Raw genomic sequence first — 23,155 nt, 5'->3', positions numbered from 1 at the left:
GGTAAATGAGGTAAACCTAGATAAATGTGTGATATCTCTCTCTCTCTCTCTCTCTCTCTCTCTCTCTCTCTCTCTCTCTCTCTTCTGAGACAGGGCTTCTCTATGTAGCCCTGGCTGTACTGGAACTCACTTTGTAGACCAGGCTGGCCTCAAACTCAGAGATCCCCTTGCCTCTGCTTTCCCAAGTGGTGGAATTAAAGATGTGAACAACCATGAGATGATGATTTCCTATCAGTTATTCTAAAGCATTTACAATATTCAGGGATGGGAGAGTATGCCAAAGATAGAATGTTTGGTTAGGGAGGCAGAGGCAGGCGGATTTCTGAGTACGAGCCACCTGGTCTACAAAGTGAGTTCCAGGACAGCCAGGACTATACAGAGAAACCCTGTCTCGAACCCCCCCCCCACACACACACAAAAAGAATGTTTGGCTAGCCTATGTGAGGCCATGTGTTCAATTCTTAGTACTACCAATAAGGAAAAAAAAAATCTATTTGATAAAAACATGTTGGCATATATCTGTAATCCCTGCATCTGAGATGATGAAGCAGAAAAAAATAAGAACTGGAGACCTTACCAGGCATGGTGATGTACAGCTTTGATTATAGCAATGGGAAGGCAGAGGTAGGCAGTTCTCTATTTGGTCTACATAGAAAGTTCCAGGCTAGCCAGAAGTACAATTAGATCATGGATTTAAGAAAGGGGGTGGGGAGGTGGGGGGGTGCTGGAAAGATGGCTTAGTAGTTAAGAACACTGACTGCTCTTCTACAGGTCATGAATTCAATTCCCAGCAACCACATGGTGGCTCACAACCATCTGCAATGGGATCTGATGCCCTCTTCTGGTGTGTCTGAAGAGAGCAATGGTGTATGCATATACATAAAATAATCTCTTTTTTAAAAATGTAGATACCAGCTTTGGCTACAGAGAGACCTTGCCATCCAAAACCGAACAAATAATATATACTTCTGGCCATGACACAAAGTAAACCATTATATAAAAAGGGATACTTTATGGGATTTGATTGTTTGTTTTTAGATACTACAGTCTGAATCTAGAGCCTCCCACACCAAAACAAATGCTCTACAACCAAACTATATCCTCAGCCCACATATGGGTACTTTGTTTAAAGCACAAAAAAAAACATGGTAAGCTCAGGAGGTGTATATCCATAGTTCCAGCTATGGGGGCAGCTGAAGCAATGTAATTGCTTGAGTCCAAGACTTTCAAGTTAGCATGGACAACCCAGTAAGACCCCTTTAAAAAAACAAAAACAAGGGCTGGTGAGATGGCTCAGTGGGTAAGAGCACCCGACTGCTCTTCCAAAGGTCCAGAGTTCAAATCCCAGCAACCACATGGTGGCTCACAACCATCCTTAACAAGATCTGAATCCCTCTTCTGGAGTGTCTGAAGACAGTTACAGCGTACTTACATATAATAAATAAATAAATCTTTAAAAAGCAAAAAACAAAAAAACAAAAACAAAAAAAACAAAAGAACAAGGTGGCTCAGCAGTTAAAAGCACTGCATCCTCTTCTAGAATACCTAGGTTCAGTTCTCAGAACCCACACCAGCTCACGACAGTTCATAATTCAAATTCCAGGGTATCTGGCACCCTCCTTGGAGCCACGCACTCACCTGTATGAGGGTATGGTTTTTGAGAAACAATGGTATGTGAAATATACTGTTTCTGGGCCTGGAAAGATGGCTCATCGGTTAGAAGCACTGATTACTCTTCCAGAGGTTTTGAGTTCAATTCCTAGCAACTACATGGTTAACAGACATGTGTAATGGGATCTGATGGGACAAATATTATACACACACACACACACACACAGGAAAACTAGTGAGGATCAAACTTAGGGTCTTGTACAAGTTCTAGTTTTTAAAATCCCATCTACCACTCCCTAAATTGATTTCATCATCCACTATTGAGTATTGTGTTGTATCAGGCATAATAGCCAAACGAGACAGGGAAGTAATACCTCCAAAGATGCATTTGCTCAGAATAACACGGCATGTAAATAGAAATGAGTCGCAAAGCCCCTAGTTTATATACACTCTCATCAGCACACCTCAGCTTCAAGTGCAAAGAACCAGAGAAGCTAACATATAAAGAGGCGTTTATACGTTAAACAGTTTTAACACATTAGGTTGACTGACTCATTTATTCTTGAGAAGAACCCTGTAAGGGTATGGCTGTTCTTCATTCTTTTCTTTTCTTTTTTTCAGATGAGAAATGGCAACATAGATGGGTTAAGGAACGTTTCTACATCACTCCTAGAGTTTTCTCCTGGCTGCAAAGTTCACAGAATTAAAGTTGCTCCTTGGCAAGACCCTTTCCGTCTTTGACATCTCTCTCCAGAGCCGTACCGGTGGAACTGTATCTACATCCCCACCTCCCCTACTCGGGGTCCGTCTTATTCACTCTGCAGGAATTACGCACACAGGGCACTGTCAGTATTTGGGCATGCATCCTCCAAATGAACCCTACTCTCATGGTAACTACATAGCGGGACTTACTAACAGACAAACTAGAGACAGAAATTCAAAACTGCATGGGTGGATTTTACCTAGAAAGATGTCACACGCGGGGAAAACGCTGACAGCAAAAGTAGTGTGCCCCAAGAAGTAAACTCCGTCCTGCCAACCCAGCAGACGCCTACGACCCTTTGCTCCAAGTGAAGGGCAACCATCTTTGGTACCCACGCTGGAGTTTGTTCCCTCGTGGCCTAAGGTTTCCGCGTCACCAAACCTACACCCGGGCCAGGGCGCCAGGCATGGATTAGCATTTTTAAAAAAAAGCCCTAAAACCGCAACCCAAATTACCTCCGCCCAGTGACACCTAAGGCACGCCCCTCCCGCCCTCAGGAGGAATCAAAGATGGTATCCCGGGCGGGCGCGGGCGGCCGAACTCACCGACTGAATCCGCGCGCGCGCCACCAGTAACGGCCGCTACCAGGTGGCGGGAGTGAGAATCCCGGAAGAGAGTCGGTTGGCTGATTGGCTCCTGGAACTGTCCGTTACCGCTGGAAGCGCGCCGATTGACCCGAAGCCCAAGTCGGAAGCCCCGCCCCCGCCTCGCCCCCTCACAGCTCAAAAGTGCGGCTACCGGCGGGAAACAGGCTGAGGAAAACGCTGACAATCAGAGGGTGTGGCCTGAGAATCCCGCGCCGTGATTGGGTAGCGCCCTGGGCCAACCCTCCGTCCCTACGTCACCCACAGAATACTTCCCGCGCAGATTTCCAAACGCCTACCAGAGAGTCTGGCGCCAGTTGCCGGCGGCGGCTAGAAGGGCTGTATCATAGAAGTCATTCCAAGGCCAGAGCGCCCTTCTCGGTCATCCCAGAAATGGCGCCAGCTGACTCACGAGAAATGAGGGGTTGCAGGCAGCAGTCGTGGCTGGAGGCTGCAGATTGGAAAACAGCCCGTAGGCGTGGCACTTTAGAACTCCCCATTGCAGAGGGATTTTATCTCCGTTTGATTTGGACTGCTTACTTGCTTTTCTCCCACATATATGTATGTACGTATGAATGTATAAAATGACGGACATTTTGAGGTCATCTTCCTAAATGGAAGATCCTAAATACAGCAAGATGTTTTGCTAAAACCTCAAAGTCTGTCGTCGTCTTTCAAGGGAGGAGAAAAGTATAATAAAATCATTTATTTCATTATAATAAGACATGGAAGCGTTCCAGGAAAGTGGCTTGTATAGTTCTTTCCCGTTCGTTTTCTCAATATGTCCACAATAAGTCGCCAGACGTTTGAAGTTTTAAGTTGGATGACTTACCCAGGTCCCTATAGTAAATGGGATAAATTCAAGTAGCACGAAATAATCAATAATCGCTTTCACTGTTAGCATGACCAAAATTGAAATATTTTTAATGGAGAAAGGAGTATTTATGTAATTTAGATGTTCTTTTATTTAAAAGATGACTTGAGCCTGGCATGGTGGCGCACGCCTTTAATCCCAGTACTCGGGAGGCAGAGGCAGGCGGATTTCTGAGTTTGAGGCCAGCCTGGTCTACAGAGTGAGTTCCAGGACAGCCAGGACTACACAGTGAAACCCTGTCTCTAAAAAAAAAAAAAAAAAAGAAAGAAAGAAAGAAAAAAAGATGACTTGAGATGCATGTTGATTCATTTTCTTTAAGACAGAGAAGGGGTCTCACTATGTGCCTCTGCTAACCTAGAACTAACTTATAACTTAGTTTAGCCTTGAACTCACAGGGATCGTCCTCCCTTCCGCTGGTCCAACACATTTGACCTCGATTACATTCTATACACTGCTTACTAGACCCTTCCCTTTGCTATTGTTCTTTCTCTTTTTTAAAAGAGGTTTTTTTACATGTATTGGTAGATCCCTTGCATGTATGTCTGTGTACTACTATGGGTGACTGGAATTGAACGTGTTCTTCTGAGAATGGCAAATTCTCTTAATTGCTCAGCCATCTCTCTAGCCCCATGTATGTTTTGTTTCCAGGACAGGCTCTCATTTTGTAGACCAGGTTAGCCTCCGAAGTGTAAGGATCCTTCTGCCTCAATCTCCGTACTTCTTGGGAGTTTGGGCAGGCACGACCCAACCCGATTTTTCCTTTCTACTTGTTCATTCAGAGACTGAAGCTAAAGTTTGTACCCCAAGCTGTCCAGGTAGCCGCTAGGTAGCCCGTGCTGACCTTGACCTTCCTTTGCCTTCTAGTCAGAATTCAGGGACTAACCATGTGAACCACTCTTGCTCTTATTCTAATTCATCATTTTGTATCCCTTTAAACCTCTGAGGATACTTAGTGATTTTCGAAACCCTGGAAAGAGAACCTTAAGGGCTCTTCTGACTTGAGCCCATTCAATTCCCATTCTCTCTCTTTTTTTTTTCTGTTTTCTTTTTTTTTCTTCTTTTGTTTTTTTTCAATTCCCATTCTCACACTCAGTTCCAGCACATTGTCACAGACTCATCTAATGAATAAAATCAATTAACTGGAAAAACAAACAAAACCCCTTGCTTCAAGCAAGTGTCTGAGATAGGGAGGCACTGTCTAAAGACTAACATTCTCTGTCCACCCTACAGTCTGCACTGACAAGATGACCAGAATATCTTCAGCGTCGTCTGAAAGGCCCAAATTTTTTACATACACCTTCATTCTTTTGGGATATCAGCTCCACGCAGTTTTCCCCACGATCTTTGCAATTTTGTTTCTCTTTCGAAAATCCTTGAGACAACTCCCTTGGAAACAGAAGGGCAATTCTTACTTCTGGAGGGATGTGAGGGAGCTGTGCCTTACTGAAATTCCTGTCTTGGGATCACAAAGAACTAGATACTGTGTATCAGGGAAGGACAACACAGTTCTCAGGATTTTCTGCTGAGCTCTGCAGTCTGGCTTTCCTAGACCTACTGCGGTGGGCAGCTGGCAGGGCGTGCCCAACCCACCTTCCAACTCAGGCACCTCAGAGCTCCTAATTACTACATTTCTCCAAACCTCTTTTAGTACAAAATCCTCTCTCAGAATAGAAGATAGGAATCTCGTGAGAGGTCATTTTTCGTGAAAAAATAAAAAATAAAATCACACACACAAGATACCCCCCCAATTCCTCATACAGTACCCACCCATTCCTAACTTCTTTTTGCAGCGTGGACAACAATAGAGAACTACAACTCCCAAAAAGGATTGCGTCGCCACTGGCTCAGAGACCAATGGCCGCCTGGCACGTGATCGGCTGGTCTAATCAGCGACTGGTTGGGTAGGCTTTGTCTAAGACCCGGGGCGCCCGCCTATCTCCCGCCCCCGGCCGCGCGAACGCGCGCCCCGCCCTGCGCGCCTTCCCTCCTGCGCTCGCCGGCCTCTTCTGCCTCTTAGAACCTTCCTGCGGTCGTGCTCGCATCTCGCTGCTGCAGCCTCCCGGGCTCCGGTCCATCCTTTCAGTCTGAGACCGGCCCAGAAGAAAAAAAAAAATCAAAAGCCTTAACTATCTTTTCTTGATCGGTACCTACATTGGCACCATCAAAAAAAAATTATTTCAGTAAACCGTAGCCATGAGGGAAATCGTGCACATCCAGGCCGGACAGTGTGGCAACCAGATCGGTGCTAAGGTAAGGACTTTAACATTTTAGCTGAAATATGTAAGGATGAGAAGTCTATGTTAATTATGAGCAATGTTCACGGAGCGCTTGCATTCTCCAGCCGTCAGATTTGGCCCCTCGAAGTTTTGCACGTATAAATATAACCCATATTTGTAGCTAGCGTTCTGATATTGAGAAATGAGGAAATGATTTTCTTGGCATATTTTCGGGAAGCTAATAAAAGAGCCTTTTGAATTTAGGGAAAGGAGAGGCTGAGGGACTGTGAAGAGCTGGTCTTAAAAGGGGTTTTCTAACGGTTCGAGGGCTGGAGGGATGCGGAAACGATCCGAGACAAAGCCGAGGCGAGGTTTTCCCCTTGCGCCACCCCCACCCAGCCTGGAGGGCCCTACTGGAACCGAATGGAGGGGGGAAGGGGCGAGGTTTGGCGGGCAGCTGCAGAGGTGCCCCGGTGCGCATTACCTCTCAACAAAGCCATGGAGACTCCATCGAACCCGCTATCCCAAGGCTTTTTTTTAGGTAATGGTTCTGTATAGGGCCCTACTTTTACTTTTCATTGCCCTTAAAAGAGATCTTAGGGTGTGAGTGGCATGAAAGTGTGAGCTTTTCAAGTATGTGAGAGTCTGTCGGAGAGACTAAGGAGAGGGAAGGAAGGGAATAAAGATCGGAGGCAATGGGGCTTTTTAAAAAAAATTTTCCCCCCTCTTTGCTAGCAATTAATTACAATGGCGGGGGAGGGGAGGGAGGAAGTGTGGCCGCTAAATTGTAGCCGAAGGGTGGGACCCTTTGTGGGCGGGGTTGGAGCCCCTGGCGCGCAGGGACAATGCGGCCCCTGCCCGCGGGGGCGCACTGGCCCCGCCCCTCGAGCTAGGCCCCGCCCGCGCTGCTCCCGCCTTTGTGGTTTGCTGGAGGAGCGGCCCGCCACCGCAGTCACGTGGAGCGCGTAGGGGTGGGCGACTGCAGTGGCCGCACCTTTCTCCCCCAACTCTCTTTTGTGCTGGCCGGGAAGGGCGGTGCCTGGCTTCAGGAGCCAACCTGGGAGCCAAATAGTTGGGCTCCAATCTGCCCACATAGATGCTTACTGCGCCTGACCCACCCATCACCAGTCCTATGCACAAAGGTTGTAGCCTTCTAGGGCGTAGGTTCCTCCATGGAGCTTCCGGGAGCAGATAACGGAATTGCAGTGTCTGCACCTCAGCCTCGTTTCAGCGTGTCTATAATTGAAATGAGGGGCGGGAGGCATCCCTTAGGACTTGAGACATTGAGGCCTCGTTGCTCTTTCTTATGCAGTTCTGGGAGGTGATAAGCGATGAACATGGCATCGACCCCACCGGTACCTACCACGGAGACAGCGACCTGCAGCTGGACCGAATCTCTGTGTACTATAATGAAGCCACAGGTGAGGGCAGAAATCCCCACTTAACACTTCTCCCTGTCGCTGTATTCAGACAGTGAGCCCATTCATCACTGGCCGCCCTGGAACTCCCATAGATCGCCTACCTCCCAAGTGCTGGGTTTAAGGAGAGCATCACCACGCCCTGTTTTTCCACATTTTAAGTATCTGTTACCCCTCTCCGTGGTTCCCATTTTTCCCCTTACACTCACACCCTAAGGGTCTAAAGATTGGCTCTACTGCCACCAGGTGGTAGTGTCTGGAATGACAACTTTAGTGCTTTGTGGCTGATTTTCCACCCTGAGCGAATTTCGTTGCCGGTCGATCAAACATCCTACTTGACTTCCTGCAGGTGGCAAGTACGTCCCTCGAGCTATCTTGGTGGATCTAGAACCTGGGACTATGGACTCTGTTCGCTCAGGTCCTTTTGGCCAGATCTTCAGACCAGACAACTTCGTTTTCGGTGAGTTCTGTGGAATGGATTTCTATTTGCTCAACTGAATTACTCCAGTCGTTGAAAGATTAAGAAATATTTGTGTTTCTCCCATATCTTAGTGGTTAAGCTTTTTCCCTTAACTGCATTCCAGGTCAGTCTGGGGCAGGCAACAACTGGGCTAAGGGCCACTACACAGAGGGAGCTGAGTTGGTTGACTCTGTCTTGGATGTGGTGCGGAAGGAGGCGGAGAGCTGTGACTGCCTGCAAGGCTTTCAGCTGACCCACTCACTGGGTGGAGGCACTGGCTCTGGCATGGGCACCCTGCTCATCAGCAAGATCCGAGAAGAATATCCTGACCGCATCATGAATACCTTCAGCGTGGTGCCCTCACCCAAAGTTTCTGATACCGTGGTCGAGCCCTACAATGCCACCCTGTCTGTCCATCAGTTGGTGGAGAACACAGATGAGACCTACTGCATTGACAACGAAGCCCTCTATGACATCTGCTTCCGTACCCTCAAGCTCACCACGCCAACCTACGGAGACCTGAACCATCTCGTCTCGGCCACCATGAGCGGTGTCACCACCTGCCTCCGTTTCCCGGGCCAGCTTAACGCTGACCTTCGAAAGCTGGCTGTCAACATGGTGCCGTTCCCACGTCTCCACTTCTTCATGCCTGGGTTTGCGCCTCTCACCAGCCGTGGAAGCCAGCAGTACCGGGCCCTCACTGTGCCTGAACTTACCCAGCAGGTCTTCGACGCCAAGAACATGATGGCCGCCTGCGACCCGCGCCATGGCCGGTACCTCACAGTTGCTGCTGTCTTCCGTGGACGGATGTCCATGAAGGAGGTTGATGAGCAGATGCTCAACGTGCAGAATAAGAATAGCAGCTACTTCGTGGAATGGATCCCCAACAACGTCAAGACAGCTGTCTGTGACATCCCACCACGTGGCCTCAAGATGGCAGTCACCTTCATTGGAAATAGCACCGCCATCCAGGAGCTCTTCAAGCGCATCTCTGAGCAGTTTACGGCGATGTTCCGCCGGAAGGCTTTCCTCCACTGGTACACGGGTGAGGGCATGGACGAGATGGAGTTCACCGAAGCCGAGAGCAACATGAACGACCTCGTCTCCGAGTACCAGCAGTACCAGGATGCCACCGCAGAAGAAGAGGAGGATTTCGGAGAGGAGGCAGAAGAGGAGGCCTGAGGCGGAGAGTCCTGTATCACCTCAGGCTGCTTAGTTCCCTCAGCTTTCTCCGACTGCCCTTTGTCCTCCAGTTTCTTTCTGCTGCCTCTGTCCTGTTTTTTGTTTCGTTCTGTTTTCTCATTGGGGGGTAAACAGTGCCTGGCACATGGCAGGCACTCAATAAATATTTGTTTGTGGAATGTCTCCTTTCTCTTTCCACTCTGACAAACTTAGATTTCTGACATTCTGGTTGTTACCCTGTGCTATCTACTGGTGTTTAACTGTCCAGTTAAATATTCCAGTATATTATCCAGAACCCGAGTAGAACCCAGCCCAACTCTAAAAACTCAGATTGTAACCAGCATCTTAAAGCAAAGTAGTGGGTCCGGGAAAGGTGGGTGGAGGGGATACTAGGTAGAGGCCACCAGGAAGAGGGGTGGGGATTTCCAGTCAGGGCCATTTAGGTTTAGATATGTGAATCCACCGGGGCTTTCAGTCAGCAGGGCTTTGTTTTTCCTGCTTCATCTCTCAGCCTCAGGAGAGGTATTAACAGTATTATCTCCATTTATATCCTCCCAGCTGTCCTGAGCCAAATCTGCTATTGGAAGTGTCTTCCCTGTATTGGTTCTCCTTTCTCCGAGAGATGGGGATTGGGGGTGCGGCAAGGCCTTGGTCTCTGAACACTCCAATTCCTGCTGAAATTCCACTTCCACCTGGTCTTTCAGACACTCCCCAGAGGGGAGGTTACCTTCTGCCCCGTTTTCCTGCCCTCAGTTTGGTCATTTTCTACCTTTCTATTTTGTGTTTAACTTTTTTTTTTCCATGTTGAAAAGATGACATTGCCCCAGAGCCAAAAATAAATGGGAATTGGAAAAAGGTGTGAGGCTGTGTGCTCATTCAGGGGTAGGTAAAGCTGCTGGTGGAGGAACCGGTTCCAGGTTGAACTGTTCCCAAGGTCATGTGGATGTCATAAGTCTCATTTGCCCAGGCTGTCCCTAATTAGGTGATTCTCCTGCCCCTGCATTTCCAATAGCTGAGATAGTACATGTAGCATGCCTAGCAATTTCTTTCAGGGCTGGGACCACTGAGTGACATCCCCAGCTCTCCAGTTAGGCTGTTTGGACATAACCTCTAATGCCAGCTTTCAGTGGATTGTGGGTTCAAAGCTGCCCACATCCTGGAAATAGCACCTGACACCCCATCAACCCTGCAACACATCCCACATCCCTCTGGGGTTAACTTGTGACCTGTAGTCACACCGTTCTACATTTGAGACTTGGCTCAGGCTGGCTTTGAGTTCCTTGTTAACACTAGCTGAGGCTACCTGGTAGAGGCATTGGGTATAAAAACGTCAGGATTTATTATGTAGAGCAGGGTATTCGAGTGGTGTGTGTGGATCCTGCACCATTTCCTGTAACACAGGCTGGCATCTGACCAGTACTGTGAGCCCAGGGAGGGTTGAGGTTATGAACTTCACTGTAGGAGTCTGCACAGCCAACTTCGGAGGGAAGATGGAGTCAGGTCCTTGCTACCCATGCTGGCCTGGGACTTTGCTTCCAGCATACTGCAAACTGGTATTTTAGCAGTTAGTGTCAGTACTTGGTATCTTTTGGTGTCAGTGAGGAAAGAAATCTAGATAACCAGGCTCAAACAGTTTAGTTTAATCAGGAGGTTAAATAGTTGGGGTGGGTTGAAGTAAGATGACCAGTCTTGGTTCAGGGCACTGGCAATGGGCTAAGAAGGGCAAACAAACCCTCCAAGGCAAGGCACAGACTATTTGGCAAGGAGAGGCGTGCGCCCCTGTCAGGGGCCATGCTCAGGGAGGCCAGGTGAGGTGCATGGCATGCAATGAGACCACTCGGGCCACATGTCCAGGACTGAGGGCTCACGCTGTCCTTAAAGGCTTGTTGTGATTCACCTAGAGGAAAGAAAAGATGTGACAGCGTGGGAATCCAGCATCTGCTCTCTGTAGCATCCATTTGGAAGGATGGGTTCTGGACATTGAGAAGGATGAGGGGAGGTGTATCTCTGAGTCTGGTCTACATAGCAAGTTCTAGGTATCCATGTAGTCACAGGGACCCATCACTGAAGAGGCCAGAGGGTCTAGAGTTTCGCTTGCACACCCCTTAGCTCAAAGTCTAGCTCAGGCTTCAAAGATATCCCAACAAACCCAGCTTGATGAAGACTGCTTTAATACATATCATGTGGTTTTATTTTTTTAAGAAGGGGTCTCAAGGGATAGTGATAAAACACTCAGGAGGCAGAGGCAGGCGGATTTGAGTTTGAGGCCAGTGTGGTTTACAGAGTGAGATCTAGGCAGCCAGGGTCACTCAAAGAGAAAGCCAGTCTCACGATATTGCCCCAGATGGCCTCAAACTCAGAGATCAGTGTTTGTGAGCTGAGATTCAAGCTTTATACACCCAGCTGCATTTTTTTGTTTGTTTGTTTTTGTAGTTTATCCAACACTGCCTTAAGTACTCTGCAAACAATTTCCCAACACCCCAGCAAGGAGGGCAGTTTGTATTGTTAAGCCAGTTTTGTTTTGTTTTGTTTTGTTTTGTTTGTTTTTGCTTTGAGACAGAGCTTCTCTGTGTAGTCCTGACTGTCCTGGAACTTGCTTTTTGACCAGGCTGGCCTCAAACTCAAGAGGCCCTCCTGTCTCTGCCTCCTGAGCGCTGGAAGCCCACCATGGCCAGCTCTTTAAGACAATCTTAAGACGAGGAAACAGGCACAGATTGGCAACCCGTCACAGGTGACTTTACTTACCTTTGCCACAGCTGGGTAAACTCCAGGGAAGAAATGATAGGGCAGGAAATGAGACAGCTGCTAAACAGGTAGCAGCTAATTCTTTGCTCTCCTGTGGTGCCCAGGCACTCGGGCCATAGAAGACTGGCCTGACCAGTGCTCTGCTTCCCAGTCATGGGGACTACATCGTTTAGTCATGTTGGAGGGAGTCCTTTTGTGTGTGCGCCTGCACTTGTGTGTGTCATTCCTCAAGCACTGTACGTTTTCCGGGTCTCTCACTGGCCTGGAGCTAGCCAAGCAGGGACCTGACCTGGGTTCTGGGAACTGAGTCACTGTCTGTGACTTCCTGGGCTCCCGGATGCCCATTAAGCACTCAGCCTACTGTATCACACGATTTGGGTACTCAGTAACACACACACTCTGCATTGCCCCCTCACCTGGGAGATGCTGACGCCTGTGAGTCTCTCCACACTCTCTGGCAGGCGGCTCAAAATGTCCAGTACTTCCCCAGTAACTTTGGCTGCCCCCATGGTTCCGCTTCCGCTAGACACCAGCGTGATCTTATTGGCTGAGGTCAGGGGACCGCTGATCTCTTCTGCCACCTGGTAGGCAGAGGTAGCTATGACTACACCATCCATCAGATTCACCCCACACCTGACCATAATTCCTCGCTTCGGTCCTGCCTTATGTTTGGCACCCCCGAGGACCCTCCCAGTCATCATCCCTCCTCTCAAGAGTCCCACCAGTCTGCAGACCTGGGGCAGTTTCTCCAGCAGCATGTCCAGCTGGGCGGCCTCCTGGTACATCTGGAAGGCTTCTGCCTTCTTGGCCATTTGCTCCGCCTCAGCACGAGCGCGGGCCCCTATGGCAAAAGCCTCAGCTTCCCCTCGCATCTGTAGAGGGCACAGGGCATTCGAGACTGATGGCAACTCATTAAGGACACCAAATTCTGAGGCCAATGAGATTCAGAGGGTAAAGGTGCTTGCCAGGAAGGCCAACAACCTTACTTAAAATCTCCAGGAGGTATGACCTCCACACTGGCAAGATGCACCACCTTGCCCCCCACACTGGAGGAGGAGGAGGAGGAGGAGAGCAGCAGCAACAACAATGGGGTTCCATTGTGAGTCCCAGTACTTGGGAAGCAGAGGTAAGTGGGTCTCCCTGAGTTTGAAGCCATCTTGTTTACACAGTGAGTTCCAGGTCAGCCAGGGTGACACAGTAATAGTCTTGTCTCAGAAATCCAAAAACAAGCAATAGAGAATAAGAAACCCTAACAAGCCCTTCCATCAGGAGCCATGCCCCAACTCACCCGCACAGACTCAGCTTCGGCTTCTGCCTGCATGATTAGCTGGGCCCTGGGGACAGAAGGGAAGCAGTTCACTGTCAAGGCGCCTTTTCTGACTATGAGCAGCAAGGGGCCGGGAGGGGGCTCAGGAACCGGGCGTTACTTCTCTGCTTCCGCCAGGCGCTCCAGCCTGTAGCGCTCTGCCTCTGCAGGCTTGCGCACGCGAGCCTCCAGCTCCTTCTCCCGCCGGGCGATCTCCTGCTCCTGCACTGCCACCTGCTGGGCGCGCTCAACCACCTGCACCTGCACCCGCTGCTCCTCGATCTGCTGCTTCGTCTTGGCCACCTAGGGAGCAAAGTCATGGCTGGGGAGCAGGTGGCCCGAGTCAGAGAAAAAAAAAGCCAGCGCCACCAGTGGGATACACAATGTGGAAGAGACCCAGGAAGCATTCTTCTGATCAGCTCTGCCTACTCGGCAGTGGGATCCATTTCAAACACAGAATCAAGCCAGGGCTTGGAGCTGCTAGGCTAAGGACTTAGCGAGCGTCAGAATGGATGAGGCTGCCCTCCCGGGGATGAAACAAAGTGGCCCTCCCAGATCTTCCTCTTGGGTAACTCGCTACAGTATGAGGGTCCGAGGGCACTGAGCCCTTTTTGGTCAAAATCTACCTCCGCAGTCCTGTTCACATGTCTCTATTTGTCTTTGCTGCCAATCTTAAGAGTAAGCGACCATCAACGCCAGCCTGGGCAGTTCAAAGGTCAGTTCTGCCTTTTACACCCTGCCAGCAGATATCTTTTGTTTTTTTGTTTTTTCGAGACAGGGTTTCTCTGTATAGTCTTGGCTGTCCTGGAACTCACTTTGTAGACCAGGCTGGCCTCGAACTCAGAAATCCGCCTGCCTCTGCCTCCCAAGTGCTGGGATTAAAGGCGTGCACCACCACGCCCGGCTTTATTTTATTTTATTTTATTTTAAAGATTTATTTATTATTATACCTAAGTACACTGTAGCTGACTTCAGACACACCAGAAGAGGGCGTCAAATCTCATTACAGGTGGTTGTGAGCCACCATGTGGTTGCTGGGATTTGAACTCAGGACCTTAGGAGGAGCAGTCAGTGCTCTTACCAGCTGAGCCATCTCTCCAGCCCCAGCAGATATCTTTTTAAAAAAATCTTTTGTACACAAAATAAGGAACAAAATAAACTCAAAAGGAAAAGTAGACAGGTAGAAAGTGGCTTCCTCCCACCTCTTGCCTCAAACCTCGTGGTTCCCTTTCTAGAAGCAACTGCTATTAGAGCTTCCAGAGATCATGTGTGTTCAAATTTCTTTTTCCTTCATCATCATCATCATCATCATCATCATCATCATCATCATCATCATCATCTGGTTTTTCAAAACAGGGCTTCACTATGTAGCTCTGGCTATCCTGGAACTGAACTATAGGCCAGGCTAGTTTCAAACTCAGAGGTCAACTGCCTCCCTAGTGCAGAAATTAAAGGCATGCACCACCAACCATCTCTAAATGTTTGTTTGTTTATGCATGCATGCATGCATGCATTTTATGTACATGGGGTGCTTTACATGTGCACCTGCATACTAGGAGATGACATTCGATCTCATGGGACTACAGTTATGCTACGTGAGTCACCATGTGGTTGCTGGGAATTGAACCCAGGACTTCTGGAAGAGCAGCTACTCTGAGCCATCTCTCCACCTTTTTTCTTTTTTTAGGTAGGGAGTTGTCACTTTGTAGAAAGGCTACCTTAAAAGTATAGAATACTGAGGCCAGCCTGGTCTACAGAGTGAGTTCCAGCACAGCCAGGGATACACAGGGAAACCCTGTCTTGAACCCTCTCACCCCCCAAAGAAAAGTATAGAATCGGAGCTGGCTTCAAACTTGATGTGATCTTGGACTAAGATGGCTTGGGGAATAAAGGCATCTGTCCCCAAGCCTGACTACCTGAGTTTGATCCTGGGGGAACCGCACGGTAGGGAAGAGCTGGCTCTTGCAGCAGCTTGTCTCTGACCTGAACATGCATAAATGTAATTAAATTAAACATAATGGTGGCTGGAGAGAAAGCTCAGCAGTTAAGAGCACTGGCTGCTCTTGCAAAGGATCTGTGTTCATCACCCAGCATGAGCCTGGCATCTTACGACCATTTCTAACTCCAGTTCCAGGGGATCTGATGCCTTCTTCTGACCTCCACAGGCTCTGAGCAAGAACACATGCACACCATGCACACATAAACATGTAGGCAAAACACTCATCCCATAAACATATAACATAAAAATAAATCTTTTTGTTTATTTTTCAAGACAGGGTTTCTCTGTGTAGCCTTGGTTGTCCTTGGAATAGCTCTGTAGACCAGGCTGGCCTCCAGCTCATAGAGATTCACCTGCCTCTGCCTCTCAAGCGCTGGGATTAAAGGTGTGTGCCACCACACTGAACACCTTTAACCTCAGCACTTGGAGGCAGAGGCAGGAGGATCTCTGAGTTCAAGGAACAGTGTAATCTATACTTTTTTTTTTTAAGATTTATTTATTTCTTATTATATGTAAGTACAGTGTAGCTGTCTTCAGACACTTCAGAAGAGGGAGTCAGATCTTGTTACGGATGGTTATGAGCCACCATGTGGTTGCTGGGAATTGAACTCCGGTCCTTCAGAAGAACAGTCGGGTGCTCTTACCCACTGAGCCATCTCACCAGCCCGTAATCTATACTTTTATCAGCTAATCAATATATAATTTTGTTTAAGTGTTTTTGTTTAAAGATACCTTTTAAGCTAGGCATTGTAATCCCAGCAGTAAAAAGAGTAAAATGGGAAGACTGCTACATGTTTGAGTCTAGCCTGGGCTACTGTGTGAGGACCCTGTCTCAAATAAGCAAGCAGGGCATGGTGGTGCACAACTTTAATCCCAGCACTCGAGGGCAGGCGGATCTCTGTGTTTGAAGCCAGCATGCTCTACATAGTGAGTTCCAGACCAAACAGGGCTACATAGTGAGACCCTATCACAAAGAACAAAAGAACACAAAAACAACTGACCGACAAACAAAATAATTAAAGAAATTTCATATTAAAGTACACAGAACTGGTGCATTAGTGTGGAACAGAAGCCAACTGCATTTTAATGCATGCCTGAACAGAGGTGACCTAGCAACACACACTTTCTCCATAAAACACTTCACAGCCTCCAGTGCTAAGGGACTCCACAAAGCACTTTAGTACTATCTGAATCGTTTTAGCGAGAGTGTGAGTGTGTGTGTGTGTGTGTGTGTGTTACCCTCAGACCCGAGAGACGATACCCATCGAAACCGTCTGTAGCCTGAGTGCAGACACAAGGCAGCACTTCTGTGTCTGAGCTTATCTGGAGGCTCCATCTGCCAACTAGAATTCTTCAGCATTCTCGTGTCCAGCACACACAGCAAATGCTGCGGGCACTGACCTGTGGTTTACCCACAAATCCTGGTGAGCAGGCAAATCTTCAAATGTGCAACGCATGAATGACAGGGGCCAGCTATACCTTCTTGTCATGTAAAGGGCCGCCCAAGGCTCACTTTCCATCATTCAAGGCTGTTTCCTTCCTCACCCTCTCTTTTGATCACCAAAATTTTAGGGCACCCAGGTGCAGACCCGTACCCAGAACACAGCTTGGTGAGTAGGGGACAGGGCGGTTCTTCACTTTGGTTTATACCTCAACCCGGTGCCTTTACAGAGAGGCACAGTCTACCTCTTGGTCAATCACATTCATGGCCTGCCTGCCTGCCTTTCTATCTTTCTGTCTGTCTTGGGTTTCCAGATGAACGCTCCAGTCTACATGTATGGGCAGATACACACATGTACAGGTGTGCACGCACATGTATATTTGTGGAGGCCAGAGGACAACTCACAATGTCACTCCTCCTCGGGCACCATTTGCCTTATATTCTGAATCCCTCCTTGGCCTGAGGTTCAATGATTGTGCTAACCCAGCTGAACAGTGATCCCCCAAGACTGACCTGTCTCTGCTCCCCCCATGCAGGGATTACAAGTGTGTGCTATTTAGTACTTTATCAACTGAGTTGTCTCTCCAGTCCCTACTTGAGTCCCTGTCTGTCTGTCTGTCTGTCTGTCTGTCTGTGTGTCTTAAGGTTTTCATCTGAATGCTCCAGCCCACATGTATGTGAAGATACACATACATGTACAGGTATTTATGCTTTAAGTCCCTACTTTTATGTCTTTTATCATACTGAGGAAAAGGGTCAAAAATGAGGTACCCTGGGGACTGGAGAGATGGCTCAGTGGATAAGAGCACTGGCTGCTCTTTCAGAGGTCCTGAGTTCAACTCTCAGCAACCACATGGTGGCTCACAGCCATCTGTAACGGGATCTGATGCCCTCCTCTGGTGTGTCTGAAGACAGCTACGGTGTACTCATATACACAAAATAAATAAATAACCTTGGATCTTTTTTAAAAATGGTGTACCAGAATCAGAGTAAAGATCAAAGTGTCTCCTAATACAGATGGACTCAAGAAAGGGGAAGGGTCGTTGAACAAGCAGCCTATAAACACCTGTGCTTACCTGCAGTTGATAGGCCAGGTCAGCCTGTGCTCGCCGGGTGTTGACCTCGATGTCGTAGGTGGCTTTCTTCAGCTCATAGTCCCTCTGTGCCTTGGCCATCTCTATTTCACTGAGGCACTGTGCAGATACCTTCTCCTGCTTGGCCTTAGCCTCCTAGGTTAGGGTTAGTGAGGAAGGCCAAAGGGTAAGGGCCTGCTCTCTGCCAGACTCTCCACTGCCACCCCCTGCTTGCTCTCTGCCATGACACCCCCTGCTGACCCGGCTTGGCCAACCACACTCAGCTGGATCCTTCAATCACCCTGTGCCCTTGTCCCCTGAGAATCTAGCAAGCCAGTGGTGACCGAGCAGCCCCATCTCCCTCACCCGTATCCCGGCATCTCTCTTGGCCTCTGCTTCCCCAATCCGAGCATCTTTTTGGACTTGTGCCGTGCGAGCCTTTCCTAACGAGTGTAAGTAATCCTGTGGGAGAGGGGAAACCAGTCTCAGGAGGGTTTGAGAGATGGGATCAGGAAGGATCAACTGTCTTGGCTTTTGTTTGTCTTGTGGTGTAGGGTGGAGCGGGGGGGGGGGGGCAGCGCACTAGGCTAGGTCGCCGCTCTACCACTAACCACATTCTGTGTTTTTGAGAAAAGGTCTATTATACAGGTCTCTCTTGGTACGTGCCTTGTAGACCAGACTGGGTTCCAACTCACGGAGATCCACCTGCCTCTGCCTCCTGAGTGCTGGGATTAAAGGCATGTGCCACCACACCAGCCTGTTTTGAGACAGGATCTCACCTCACAGCCTGGAACTCATTATGTAGCCCAGGCTGGAATGGAACTCATACGTAGCTCAGATGACCTAGGGATCCCTCCTGCTTTAGGCCTCCACCCGACCCCACCCTAGTGTTGGGATTATAGGTTCGAGCCACCAAGTCCGCCTTGACCGACTATTTTTTTTTACCTGGTCATCATGAATGTCCTTCAAAGTGTAACTAACCACGCTGATACCCATGTTGACCAGGTCGGAGGAGGCCACTTTGAAAACTTGCTCTGAGAATTTCTGTCTATCCTTATAGATCTCCTACAGAGAAAGAACGGTGGGAAGAGGGCAGTCAGATTCATCACCTGTCACAGGTGAGCTGGTCTGTCACGGTCCTCTCATCCTGACATCCCACCCAGGTCTTCTCCTGTCCCCCAGCCCCACCTCCACAGTCATGTGGGCCATGATTGCCCTCTGGTGGCCTTCCAGTGTCTCCAGGGCAATGTGGGCAATCTCCGCCTCCGTCTTCCCCAGGAACATCTGGCAGGCGGCTGCCAGCATCTCCTTGTTCTGGCCTTGGATTTTCACCTGCAGCCGTAGTAGAGATAGGAGGGGTGTGATGGTGGAAGCAAGGAGAGGAGGAAGAGCTAGGGGTCTTGGGGGCGGCGGCTGAAGGTGAGACCAGCGGAAAGACAGAGTTGAGAAGTCCATGGCCAGAGGTGCTTAAAGGCCAGGAGAAAGGTGGGGTGGTGGGCTTCGGGAGGAAGGCTCTGAGAGCCTCACCTGGGCAATACCCGTGACTGAGATGGGGACCCCGTGGCGGGTATAAACCTTCTCACTCTTGACATTGAGGGTCAGTGTGTTGAGAGAGATCCTAGGGGGAAAAGGAGCAGACAGTAAGAGAGAGAGAGAGGAAAATGGGTTCCCTTCCCGGGCTCTGTTGCTACCTACCTCTGGATCTGCTGAATGCAGGGTAGGACAAACACTCGGCCTCCGGCCACCATGACTGGGGGGCTCCTGCAGAACCCTGTAAGGTGGGGGCATAATGTGACCGTGGCAGAGCAAAAGACCATGGGGTAAAAGGTGGAACGCCCATGCGGAGAATCTGGATGCTGGGGGCAGGGGAGCATTCTATGCCTTGGAGGCTGGGAATCACAGGTGGTTTGTGGCCATCGCGGGCAGAACGTTGGGGCTGGGAAGCTGGTGCGGACAGGAGGGGGCAGAGGTCAGGTTTAAAGGAGGGGATGGGGTGGGTGTCACTGGCTGGGAGGAGACTTACCGGAGACCACCATGGCCTCATTTGGGCCACAAGTGAAAAACATGGTTGAAGCTGCAGCTGGAGGGGAATAGAGAGGAAGCCTTTGCAAAGGGGAAGGGGCCCTGTGGCACCTCCTTCCCCTCCTATCAGGAGCACCGACTGCCTCTGCCACCGCCCAGTCCCTAGAGCGCCCCTGTGACAGTCCTAAGACCCCCCTAGGGATTTCTTCCTCCGTGCCAGCTGATTCTCACAGTCTTCCTCTCACCGCGCCCCCTAGCCCCACCACTACACAAAGCTCTCCCGCGCCCAGGGGTCTGCAACAGTTCCGCAGCCTCCAGGCTCTTCGGTCGCCCAAGGCTCCGCCTCCCATCCCCACTCACCTTCCGGAACGCCCGTAAGCAACCCCACCGGGGTCTGGGGAAGCTCGGAGACCCGCAGAACCCCAGAACGGGGTGGGGACTGCTCGGACACCCCGCTTAGTGGAAGCTGCACTTGTGCCCCCCACCCGGCCGCACCCTGTTGCAGCAACAGACGCGACCCCGCCCCCTCCCAACCCCTCGGTCCGCCCCTTTCCCGGCAGGCCCCGCTCGGGTCCGCAGCACTCCAGTTCTCGGCAGCCCAGGGGGATGCCAGACATTCTCCCCCCCCCCCCCCCCCCGCAACAACCAACCCTCCCCCCTGCTCGGAGCAGTGGCCTGGAAGCTCCGCCCCCAACCGAGGCCACGCCCTTCCACTCCGGTTCCTGAATACTCGCCGCCTGCCATGAGTAAGCAGGTTGCCACACCACTCTCTAACTGGGAAAAACCGCACACCCAGCAATGTATGACAGCATCCGGTGACCGGATATAGGTCTGTAACTCCAAGAAAGAGTTCAGGACCCAAGAAAGGGTGAGGATTGGGCACCTAGTCACATCCTCCCGCCACTTCCCCCCCCCAGCCCACCCCCGCTTGAAATGATACACTTCGAGAACTGCAGATAATAATGACAGGCAAATCAAGTTTATTCGTGTTCACAGAACATACTAGGCGACCCCAGACAGCCGCCCTCTGACGATCCATGGACCCAAGACTCCTGCAGCTGCCCCTGAGAAGCAACCAGAAGACATCAAAAGGCTGGATTCCCAAGGGTCTTCCAAAGCCTTACAACAGACTACAGAGTTGAAGTGCTGGAAGACAGAGTGTTACCCCTAATCTTATGCCCCCCCCCCGACTAATCCCCAAACTGGGAGTCCTACCACCCGGGTCCTCCCTCCCACAACTCTGTCTTACCGACCCTAATAAATATCTGTGTTACAGCAGGGAGGCATATCTCGCACCCCTGCATAAGTTAGAATAAATATTACATACAGCCCTCCTTCACCTAGGAGGATATACATAAATACATAAATATTAATTAGACGCGGAGAAAATCTCTGTCCGTTCCCAGTAGGCCTAGCCAGGACCCACGGTGCCTCTTGGCGGTAGTGTTCTGAGTTAGCGTTGCCTTAGAAGTCCCAGTTTGGGATACGTTCTCTCGCACCAGGTACCCCTGGTGCCTTTGTTTCTTCGGACTGTGGCCCATCGCGTTTAGAAGGCCGCCGGATGTTGCTGGAGAAAAGCTTTGAGATCCAGAGCATAGTCCGAGGACTCCGCGGTCAGGTTCAAAGGCTCGAGGACCGGGGGCGCAGTAATGGGCGCAGAGATGGGCTCAGGTGTTACGGCGCTGGTAGCATCCTCCGGAGCCAGGGGCTGCGACACACCCTCTTCAGCCATCAAAATCTGGCAGAAGATGATGGCGAGCAGGAGAAAGAGGACCCTCTTGGCAATGTTGGGTTCCTCGGTTGGTAGCTGGCGTCGGACCTGAGCAGATAAAAGAGGGAAACGTCAGATCAAAGGTCCCCGCGTTTAGTGGCTCCCTACAGGTCCCAGGGCGACGCGACCTCCTGCTGCCCACTCGGGCGATACTCACCACTCGAGGGTAGAGCACCCTTCGGCTGCGTTTTCGGTGTCCGCGAGAAGTGTTCAGACGCGCGGTGGACGCTACGGTCCGCTCCGGGAGAGGGTCGAAGGTGAAAATCTCCGGACCGGAGCCCCGCCGGAGTTCCGCGCCGGCGGAGGGAGCTGGAGAAGGGGCCCTCAGGCCAGTCATGGTGTGGAGATGGTTGCGCGAGTGGCACATAGTTTACACGTTGTGCAGAGAGTATAGAGGACTGCAAATCCCCCGCAAGGCAGAGCTACTTATAGAGCCAAAGAAGGGGCCGGGCCGGGGGGAACTCCGCCCTTCGCAGCTGGGGAGCAGTTGGCTGCACAGGGCTGGAAATTCCAAGGAGGAAGCAAAATGTAGGCGGAACCTTGACTGGTTATTCTCTAGGTGCCCCAGTGCACGTTCTTTCCTGGGAGTAGTGAATGCGGGTGGGTGAAAACATTGGGCGTAATCTCACGTCCGGACTTGAGGTAGCTAGTGAGGGGCTCCCAGACACGTAGCAGATAGTCCAGCCACCCTCCTTAGTGAAGTCCAGCAAGATCAAGGGACCACAGAAAACACGTTCACGTACTTGGAGGCATGCGTAGGAAACAGGAGGGAAGTCATTGCACAAACTTCCAAGAAGGTTAAGAACACACTAGAACCCACAGACCGGGCTCTGCCTACCTCCGTTCACGTGAAAACCATACACACATCACAGAGATTTCAACAGAGCACGTGGACACAAATAGGAGCTTCAATGATTACCTAGGGACACTCCAGAGAAGCTGTTCAAAGGGATAGAGGGAAGACAGGAAGTCCGAAGCGCCTGCCTTTGCTCTGTACTAGGTGGGTCACAAAATAAGATGCAAAGTGAAGAAGTTTCTAAAATTATGAGACTTTGTGCCCGTCGTAAATAGCACCATTAGGAACCCACGGGATCCCTGTAATGCTTGGGAGACTGCTCTTCCTGAACGCAGAAGTCAACATTTCTGAGCATCTGTAACAGTCTGAGTGAAAGTGTGATGGAAACCACCCAGCACAACACAACATGAAACGTCAGCCCCTTCCCAGCCTGCAGAGCTGAGGCAGGAAGACACAGCAAACTCCAGTTTCAAACGACGAACAAACAAACAAAAAGAAAGGGCTGGGGAGGCGGGGGGGGAGAGAGAGAGAGAGAGAGAGAGAGAGAGAGAGAGAGAGAGAGAAGAGAGAGGAGAGAAGAGAGGTGGGACAGTTATTAAGAGCACTGCTGCTTTTGCAGAGGACCTGGAATCAGTTCCCAGAACTCAAGTGACATCTCACATCCAGTCCCAGGGGAGCTGATGCGTTTTTTGATCTCTGTAGGCATCTGCATGCATGTGGTACACAGACATACTCAAAGACAAAAGACTCATATGCGTAAAGTAAAAATGAGAAAGATCTTAAAACAAACAATTTGGGTGAGATGGCTCAGCCTGATGTCCTGAGTTTGATCCCTGGGATCTACATGGTCAAAGAAGATAACTAATTCTTAGAAAGTTACCCTCTGACTCCCAT

At 50.0% G+C, this 23,155-nt stretch overlaps 4 protein-coding genes across 4 annotated transcripts in view; 1 reads left to right on the top strand and 3 right to left on the bottom strand.

The window, feature by feature from the left end:
• The window catches only part of Mdc1 (mediator of DNA damage checkpoint 1), a 17,789-nt gene extending 14,331 nt beyond the window's left edge, over window positions 1-3,458 (bottom strand). The window contains exons 1-2 of the mRNA XM_029531569.1: window positions 3,371-3,458; window positions 2,920-3,126 (exon numbers count right to left, since the gene is read on the bottom strand). Of these exons, the coding sequence (XP_029387429.1) occupies window positions 2,920-3,126; window positions 3,371-3,458 (295 nt within the window). The remainder of the gene's footprint in view (window positions 1-2,919; window positions 3,127-3,370) is intronic.
• Window positions 3,459-5,804: 2,346 nt separating this feature from the next.
• Window positions 5,805-9,287, top strand: Tubb (tubulin beta class I). The gene is made up of 4 exons (XM_021218268.2): window positions 5,805-6,082; window positions 7,361-7,469; window positions 7,816-7,926; window positions 8,051-9,287. Exons 1-4 carry the CDS (start codon window positions 6,026-6,028, stop codon window positions 9,106-9,108), a joined length of 1,335 nt encoding a protein of 444 aa, XP_021073927.1. The 5' UTR covers window positions 5,805-6,025; the 3' UTR covers window positions 9,109-9,287.
• A 1,439-nt stretch (window positions 9,288-10,726) lies between these two features.
• Flot1 (flotillin 1) lies at window positions 10,727-20,213 on the bottom strand. The gene is made up of 13 exons (XM_021218290.2): window positions 20,055-20,213; window positions 19,696-19,752; window positions 19,368-19,443; window positions 19,200-19,290; window positions 18,861-19,004; window positions 18,618-18,737; window positions 18,039-18,134; window positions 17,676-17,828; window positions 13,281-13,462; window positions 13,142-13,187; window positions 12,588-12,725; window positions 12,270-12,434; window positions 10,727-11,005 (listed from the first exon to the last, which is right to left on the bottom strand). Exons 2-13 carry the CDS (start codon window positions 19,736-19,738, stop codon window positions 10,973-10,975), a joined length of 1,287 nt encoding a protein of 428 aa, XP_021073949.1. The 5' UTR covers window positions 19,739-19,752; window positions 20,055-20,213; the 3' UTR covers window positions 10,727-10,972.
• Window positions 20,214-20,651: 438 nt separating this feature from the next.
• Window positions 20,652-21,865, bottom strand: Ier3 (immediate early response 3). Its single transcript, XM_021218376.2, has 2 exons — window positions 21,623-21,865; window positions 20,652-21,513 (listed from the first exon to the last, which is right to left on the bottom strand). The coding sequence occupies exons 1-2, from the start codon at window positions 21,830-21,832 to the stop codon at window positions 21,241-21,243; spliced, it is 483 nt and encodes a 160-aa protein (XP_021074035.1). The 5' UTR covers window positions 21,833-21,865; the 3' UTR covers window positions 20,652-21,240.
• Window positions 21,866-23,155: the final 1,290 nt, after the last annotated feature.

The sequence above is a fragment of the Mus pahari genome, chromosome 18 (assembly GCF_900095145.1).
Source record: "Mus pahari chromosome 18, PAHARI_EIJ_v1.1, whole genome shotgun sequence".
In the NCBI taxonomy this organism is placed as follows: Eukaryota; Metazoa; Chordata; class Mammalia; order Rodentia; family Muridae; genus Mus; species Mus pahari.
This window is presented reverse-complemented; position numbering and strand designations above follow the sequence as displayed.